The sequence below is a fragment of the Silene latifolia genome, unplaced genomic scaffold, assembly GCF_048544455.1.
Source record: "Silene latifolia isolate original U9 population unplaced genomic scaffold, ASM4854445v1 scaffold_20.1, whole genome shotgun sequence".
Taxonomy (NCBI): domain Eukaryota; kingdom Viridiplantae; phylum Streptophyta; class Magnoliopsida; order Caryophyllales; family Caryophyllaceae; genus Silene; species Silene latifolia.
In genome coordinates this window covers 11,226,297-11,234,993 of record NW_027413163.1, presented here as the reverse complement: position 1 = coordinate 11,234,993, position 8,697 = coordinate 11,226,297, and the positions used below count along the sequence as shown (strand labels likewise).

Here is an 8,697-nt window from a genome sequence, read left to right as displayed (position 1 = left end):
ATGGACCAAGTGTAATCTATACGACACTTATTGAGTGTGCAGTGGACCGAGTGAGAGGTGTAGTGGACTGAGTAGGTGTCACTTGGCCAAGTACATGCTATACCCGACCGAGTGAGTGGTACTCGGCCGAGTGGATAGATTCAGCACTTGACCGAGTGCACTGTGTCAGGACGCGATATAACCTATGTCAGGATCCCTTTCTACCTAACCCTAAATCATTTATCCCATTCTCTCTAAACCTCCAAATCCTCTCCATTCTCTCTAAAACTCTCCTTAAACGTTCTCCATGGATGCTACTCAGTTTGGGTTTGAAGATCTACACCCTTTTCCCTTTTTCCTTTCACCTTAAGCTAGGATTTACCTTTTCTCTTTCTTTCATGTTAACCCTAACTTTTGGGAATTTTTGTTGGGTTTATTAATTAGTAATTATTATGAGTTTCATGGGTAACTATTAGGATATTAGGAGGCCCATTAGGGTTAGGTTACGAGATATGACGGCTACCGTCTAGGGTTTAGAGTATTGTGGTTTAATATATATATCCTCTATGTATTATGATCAGTCACAATTCAATAATACGATTCCCTTATTATGAAATACTTTCCCATCTATAATCTTATCATATTAGAGCCTCACACTCTTGAGGCCTAAAAACAAATTTCCGCTACCTCGCCGGTGGGTCAATAATGTAAAACACCCACCGGCGAGATTTTCGCCGTTGATCTAATAATAAAGATTAGTTTAATTTTAATTTTCATTAAAAAGAAAAATAAGAAGTTTGCCGTGAGATATCATGGCCAAAAGCTATTTTCAATCCCCTAATTTCTACCTGACGAGCAGAGTCAGTTGCCTATGGATTTGCATTTTTAATGATCTGGTCTAATTCCTTCATTCTCTCGTTGAATAAGAAAAAAAAAATATATTTGTTGTTTCTTTGAATCTTTAAAATCTTCAATTTCTCGTTCAAGGTGGCACAAATTTACTGGCGAGTTACGCACTTTTAATCACCATGATGGTGGTTCAGATCTAGTTGGAGTTCGAAAAACTTAGCGTTCTCCAAACTTTAAAATTAACGGATAATTTTCCGTCTTACTGAAATTTATTTAGGTCCGATTAGTGTTCCTAACAAATTACTTGATATTCGACAAGTTCGAAAAACTTAAATTTCTTGTTCGAAGAAATTTTCTGACGAGTTTATACTCGTTTATCTTGCCAACCTTGCGGAAATGAAGATGGAGAAGTTGACGAAGAATGTTTTTTTCTTGTATTCCTCCAATCGTAAAGTTCGTACTACGTACTGCCTTTACGATTGCGGGAGGGTATTAGGATATTAGGAGGCCCATTAGGGTTAGGTTACGAGATATGACGGCTACCATCTAGGGTTTAGAGTATTGTGGTTTAATATATATATCCTCTATGTATTATGATCAGTCACAATTCAATAATACGATTCCCTTATTATGAAATACTTCCCCATCTATAATCTTATCAGTAACAATAAAGGGTTTTACATAATAAAATTATATAGAAGGTGTTGTGATGGTTATTATGTAATTTATGTAGGATGAGATGGTTTTATAAGACGGGATCTTGCTTATCACGGATTGCTTATAAAGTATGCTAAAAGGTAGGATTTTACCTGTCCTAGTGGTACTAATTACGCCGTTACATTTTGCCCTTGATTGTATAATTGAAAGGAACTTACGTACAAGGTTATATCTCGAATAGGAGAATGTTAAAATACTCCCGTAGTATTTATTGGGTCAATACTGCATGCTATGGCCTATGGCACTCAATGCATAAGTGAATTGCAAATTAAATAGCAGTTTTTTTTTTTTTTTTTTTTTTTTTTTTTTTTTTTTTTTTTTACAATAAGAAAAGCAGGACCGTCTCTGAGATTTCAGGACCCTGTGCAAAAACTTAAATCGGGGTCCTATATAGTATTTTTCAACTTAAAGTATAATTTTAATCCCGACTACTAAGGTATCAAAGCCCTATTAAATTAAGATGGCACAAAGAAGAGACCATCTTTATAAGTTTTATATTAATTTAAGGTGCATAATAATATTAAAGTATAAAGACTGTCGGGATAAAATTATATTTAACTTAGCTCAAATACTAAAGGTTCATCAAAACAAAAACGGATAGCCATAGTAGTAGTCGAACCTGAACTAGAAAAGATTATAAAGAAGATTACCTGAACTAGAAAAGATTACAAAGAAGATTATTATAGGCCTTATCCTATAACTAATAGTGTAGACAAATACAAATGTAGCCTTCTTGCCACATTTCAAGGCAAGGTGACAAATTTTTACGTCCCAGGTCTTTTTTTTTTTTTTTGGAAAAGGAGAAGTGCATAAATTAAACAAACCGAGAGTACTGATACATCAAGGGGGTGGGTCTGGGGGAGCGGCTCGATAGCCGCTACAAAGTCATCAGTAGAGATGGCAATGGATCTAGGATTCGCTCCGGATCCGCAAGATCTGACCCGCATGGATCGGATATGGATCCTATTTTTTAGGACCCGTTGGATACGGGTCGGATATGGATCCATTAATTATAAAGCGGATATGGATATGAATCTCATCACTTGGACCCGGACCCGATCCGCGGGTCCGTTTTCAATTAAAAAAAATTGTTTTTGCTTGTTTACTCACCTAATCACCTTACTGACTTCTTTAATTCATACATCCAAAAAAAAAAAAAAAAACAATTCACCATAATGACTTTACGAACTCTTAATTTCTATACCCTCACCCTACATCTAAAGTCTGCCTTGAATCTTTCATTCACTTCACATAATAGTTGTTCATCCTCTTCATACCAGACCTTCTTCTTTTGCTTCGTATGACTTTTTTTTTTTTTGGTAATGAGCTATATAGACATTGTAGTTAGGGGTTGTGAATGCTAGTAATGTTTACGTACTTGGCTATTGAAATTGCTACTGGTGTATTAACTTTTTACTTTTATCATTTTGCTTTTTAAATTTTTGGTTTGGCTCATAACTTAGACCCCCATGGGATCCAGATCCAACCCGGACCCGTTGGATATGGAACTGGAAAACTGGACCCGTCGGATATGGATAGGATATGGATCTAGTGTGGAACATGCAGATCTGGATCTGGATCCTATTGGACCCGGCCGGTCCGATCCGCCCGTGCCATCCCTAGTCATTAGTACATAAACGAAGAACGAAAGGTGGAGCAACGTCCCAATTAATACATCCATTACTAGAACTACTATCAACTAGACCGGCCTTGGCAAGAGCATCCGCAACTGCATTGGCAGATCTTTTCTAAAAAACAATCTTCAAACGGGGAGAGCTTTCCAAGAGGTCCATACGGCCTACACTCAAATATAACGTTAGCAAATTGACCACAAGGCTAAGCCTTGCTCAAAATAGTAGTAACCGCATTAAGGCAATCAGAGGCAATAATAAAACGATTCATGGACGCAAGACCGGCCCTCAGACCCTCTCTAATGGCTAAGACCTCACCAACGAAGGGGTTAGGAGCAAGAAGCCGTCTAAACCAACCCTGCACCCACGAGCCCATGTCGTCCCAGGTCTTTGAGTACGTTCATAAGCCATGTTATTTCAGATGTACTGAGAGCCATGTTTTTCTTGAGATACCTAATAACCGTCTTTGCTGCTTATCAATGATCAGAGGCCGGACAACTTTGACTCGAATCTATGCTCCATGAAGCGTAAACATGATGGTATTAGGGTCTTCAATACATAAAGACTTTTCTTATCAAAGGATGAATGAACTTGCTCAACCATGAAGAAAATCAGTCTTATTTCCATATCTCAATGTTACCGCTACCTTTCTTTTTAACATTAACATACACCCTATTAAGTAAAAGTATTAAGTGGATATTGTATTACAGAAAATAATATTGTTGGGTTTGTGCCTTGATTCTGTTAGTCGCAACTTCGAACAACTATGCGGGGGGTCTGTCTTGGGCCTTATTAGGTCATTCTGTAGTAGCTAGGTCTTAGAGAGTATTATATAAACTCTCTAAGCCCCCCCTAGCAGTCATGCTTATCATACCTTCTGTATCTGTAATCTGAAAACTCCTCACATATCAATAAAACTCTGTTGATTATATCATGCTATGGCTTCATCATTTAGATGCTGGTTCCTGCACTGGTGCTTGTTTGAACTGCTGCCATTCAAGTTCCAGAAACTTCATCCTCTCCTCCTAGTCAGATCCTCGTCTGGATGTAACAAACTCCAGCTGACAACAACCTGCCAAAGAGTTAGTTACAAATATTTTTGTACAGATCTTTACTGTATATATATATACAAACACACATACTCTGTAAATTAAGTTTTGATCATATAATAAAATTTCACTTTTATTTACTCAAGTTGTTCATCATTAAGCTTAAGTAATTCTTTGCAATTTGATCTAGAATTCTATATACTAGAATTCAGTAAACTCTCTCCCTTCTGTCCTGTGGACGTAGCTAACACACCGTTAGTGGAGCACGTAAATCAGTGCGTTGCTTTCTTTATTGTTTTTTATTTGTCTTTCTTGCTTCTGTCGTAACAAATATTGTATAAGTAACGAGACCCAAAATAAAAACGTAGATGATCTGCCACGTTATTTTTGACGTTATAGAGCCGATTGCACATATTGAGTTCAAATTGATGTTATAAGTTGAGATTAGACTTGTTAACTAGTAATACAGAGTATTTCACAGTAAGAGACTAAGAAAGTCGATCAAATCTGATCTTGTTGTGTTAGACCGTTAGTCTTGGAGCCTTGTTGGATTTTTTTTGATAAGGTAAGAAAACTAGATTGATCATCTGGGATATGATCTATTATCTCATCCTTTTGAATGAGAGAGGTAAGTTGAAACCACCGGCTTTCAAACCAACTCGAAAAAGTTGGACATAAATGTCCAATAGCAGCCATTAAGTCAGTAACTTTGTTGGCTTCACGAAAGTAATGTTTAATTACCACTTCATCGAAAAATGAAGTATTAGTCAGTAAATATGTATTGTATTTTATGTTGATATTATCCTCCTGTATTCTAGGCTAGTATTATCTCGTAAATAGTTTTATCTTGTATTCCGTTCACACATGTACACATGTTATATATACCGTATCAATGAAATACCCTACTCAGGGATTCAATCATTTACATGGTATCAGTTACCTAGGTTTTCTATCAAAAAAAAAAAAAAAAAATTTAATCATCTCCTCCCATTCCCTCTCGAGCTACGGCCATGGTGGAAGAAAACAAAGACACAGAAACCTCCGGTGGCAACTCCGACAAGCCTGGATTGCACCCTGTTTACTCCGTCAATAATATCCTTCACAAAGTGCGAATGCTTGACGGCGTTAAAATTACGTACTCATCGTGGGTAAAACTGTTTACCCTTCACGCAAGACGCTATAAGGTCTCTCATCATATTGATGGGACTCGTCCTCCGGCTGCTACCGACCCCAATTACGCGGAATGGTGTGAAATTGATGCACACGTTCTTCAGTGGATCTACGGCTCCGTTTCTGAAGATCTCCTCCTTCGAATTCTTGAGACGAATTCCACCGCCTACGAGGCCTGGACCCGTCTAAAGAACCATTTCCACAATAATAAAGGGGCTAGGGCTGCAGCGTTGGAGCATGACTTCACCAATCTTACGCTTGTTAAATGCGACTCCATGGATGACTATTGCCAGAAATTGAAGGACCTTGGCACACAATTAACCGATGTCGGTAGTACTGTTTCCGATCAGAGGTTGGTGTTGCAATTGGTTCGTGGACTTCCATCTTCCTATGACACTGTCGGGGCATATATCAATCAAATCTTACCCGAATTCGAAACGGCTCGGAGTATGCTGCAGTTAGAGGAGCACCGCCGGTCTGCGCGCATCGAGGACAGTAATGCTGCCGCCACTGCCTTGGCCGCTCCTGCTGTCGCTCCACCTAATAACTCCAGTTGGTCAGAAGGGTCGAATGGGTTAGGGAATACGGGTCAGTGCAATCGCAATAATGGTAAGTAGTCGGGTTACAAAGGGAAACAAGGCAGAGGCGGCGGTGGTTGGCACAACCAGCAGCGCGGGGGTGGAAATTCCACCGGTGGTCGCCCGCCCATGACTCAGACATGGGTCGCCGCTGGTCCGCCGCAGTTTTGGCCTATGCAGTGGGTTGTCCCCCCATGCCCATATCCGGCTCAACAAGGCTGGGTTAGCCCATGGCAGCCTCAGCCTCGGGGTCCGCAGCAAGCGCAGAGTCGATTTCCGCAACAAGGTCAGAAAGGTCATGCGTATGTTGCGAGGACAAACGGGTTCGACCCGACGCAATTGAGTCAGGCGTTCCAGACAATGGCACTTTATCAACATGAGGACACCAATTATTATATGGACATGGGAGGCTCTTCACATTTGACATCCGAGTCAGGTATGCTTTCTCCCCCGTTTAATAAGAGTAAAATTCGGTCTATTTATGTTGGTAATGGCAAGTCAATTTCGGTTCAAGGATCTTACAATACTACCAATCTACCATAACCACTCCCACCCGAAGCTTTACACTTAAAAACGTCCTTTATACCCCACAGATAATCAAAAATTTAATCTCTGTTCGACAATTCACCAAAGACAATAACGTGACTGTCGAGTTTGACCCTAATGGTTTTTCTGTGAAGGATATCCGGACTGGGAAAATTCTAATGAGGAGCAATAGCACCGGTACTCTCTATCCCGTGTCACCTATATCATCGATAGAGCCGCCCCATGCCTTCCTTGCTGAGTCATCCTCCGACCTATGGCACCCTCATTTAGGCCATCCAGGTCATAATATTTTAGATTGTCTTAGAAATAAAAATACTATCAGTTGCAATAAGGAGCGTCGCTCCAAATTATGTCATGTTTGTCAAATTGGCAAGCATAAACGTTTACCATTTTTTTCGTCGCATTCTATGTCTTTAGCACCATTTGATATTATTCATTGTGATTTGTGGACTTCTCCTGTCTTAAGCAAAAGTGGATTTAAATGCTACATGATCTTAATCGATAATTTTTCTCAATATGTCTGGATTTATCCTCTTAAGCTAAAATCAGAGGTGTTCTCTAAATTTCTCCAATTTCGTAACTATGTTCACACACAATTCGAAAAAGTAATAAAAGCTTCCAATGCGATATGAGACGAGAATTTGATAACTCCTCTTTTCACCGCCTGTCCACTGAAAACGGACTCATACTCCGTTTCTCCTGTCCTCACAAAACGGGAAGGCCGAAAGAATGATTCGTCGCCTTAACGAAATTGTCCTTGCCCTCCTAGCCCACGCGTCACTCCCTCCACATTTCTGGGTCGAAGCCCTCCATACAGCTACATATCTCCACAACATTTTACCCTCCCATCTTCTACAATATCGATCCCCTGCTTCCGCTCTCTTCCTTCGCCAACCAACATATGACCATCTTCGCGTGTTCGGTTGTCTTTGCTATCCTAACCTCTCCGCCAACCGAGACCACAAACTTCAAAAACGATCCACCAAATGTGTCTTCCTAGGCTATCCACCCAATTACCGAGGGTACCGGTGTCTTGATATTGCTACAGGTAAAATCATTTTGTCTCGGCACGTCACGTTTGATGAACATGTCTTTCCTTACGCTACCACATTCACTCCCCAACCGATCTCATATAGCTTCCTTGAGCCTGATGACTCCTCCCTTCCCCACGACTACTTTACCTATCCCCAACCACCACCCGCTGCCACACCACAAACCCACACACCGCCCATGACACCTCCTCCCTACGCCTCTCCCACAAACAACCCCGACCCTGCTACCTCACCTTCCACTCCCATGGCCTCACTTACGTCTCCCACAGCCTCCCCTGCTACCGCCACGACCTAACCATCGACCCCCACCCCACCTCCCCCGCCACCGACCACCTCCTCCACCAGCCCCTCACCACGGCATGGCCACCCGCGCCCATCATGGCATTTTCAAGCCCATTGACCGCCTCACTCTTGTAGCTACAAATGCCGACACTTCATCCCCCATACCAAAATCCCCCACCACCGCTCTCTTTGATCCGAATTGGCGGGCTGCCATGAATGCTGAGTATAAAGCTCTTATTGACAATGACACTTGGGAACTCGTTCCTCGACCATCGGATGCTTATGTGATTCGATGTATGTGGCTTTACCGTCACAAATTTCGCTCGGATGGTAAATTAGAGCGCTATAAGGCGCGCCTTGTGGTTAATGGCAAAACGCAGCAGTTAGGTGTTGATTGTGACGAAACTTTTAGCCCAGTTGTCAAACCTGCCACCATACAAACGGTTTTGAGTCTCGCCGTGTCTCGAGCCTGGTCTATACACCAACTTGATGTTAAGAATGCTTTTTTACATGGTAACTTACTTGAAACCGTCTATATGCACCAACCCCCTGGCTTTGTTGATCGTTCTGCCCTAGGGGTGTTAATGAGACGAGACAGCTCGCGAGCTATTCGAGATTGGCTCGGTCAAAATCACAAAGCTCGGCTCGTGCGAGCTCGTCTCGGAACTCGGGCTCGGCTCGAGAGCTTAACGAGTCAAGCCGAGCAAAGGCTGGCTTGACTCGAAAAGTTCGCGAGCAACTCGAATTTGTGTGATTACATAAGATATTACTGATATTTTATAAAAATATTTTATCATAATTATGTTTTTGTATCACACATATCAAATGTCTCGCTGATTTGCCA

The 8,697-nt window shown here is 41.2% G+C and overlaps 1 protein-coding gene across 1 annotated transcript; it reads left to right on the top strand.

Annotated features, from left to right (window-relative positions):
• Window positions 1-5,235: 5,235 nt before the first annotated feature.
• On the top strand, window positions 5,236-6,012 carry LOC141638319 (uncharacterized). The gene has a single exon (XM_074447723.1). The coding sequence runs from the start codon at window positions 5,236-5,238 to the stop codon at window positions 6,010-6,012; it is 777 nt and encodes a 258-aa protein (XP_074303824.1).
• The last annotated feature ends 2,685 nt before the right edge of the window (window positions 6,013-8,697 follow it).

Excerpts from the sequence above, each read along its gene's own strand:
- LOC141638319 (XM_074447723.1), top strand. The coding sequence starts at position 5,236 with ATGGTGGAAGAAAACAAAGACACAGAAACCTCCGGTGGCAACTCCGAC.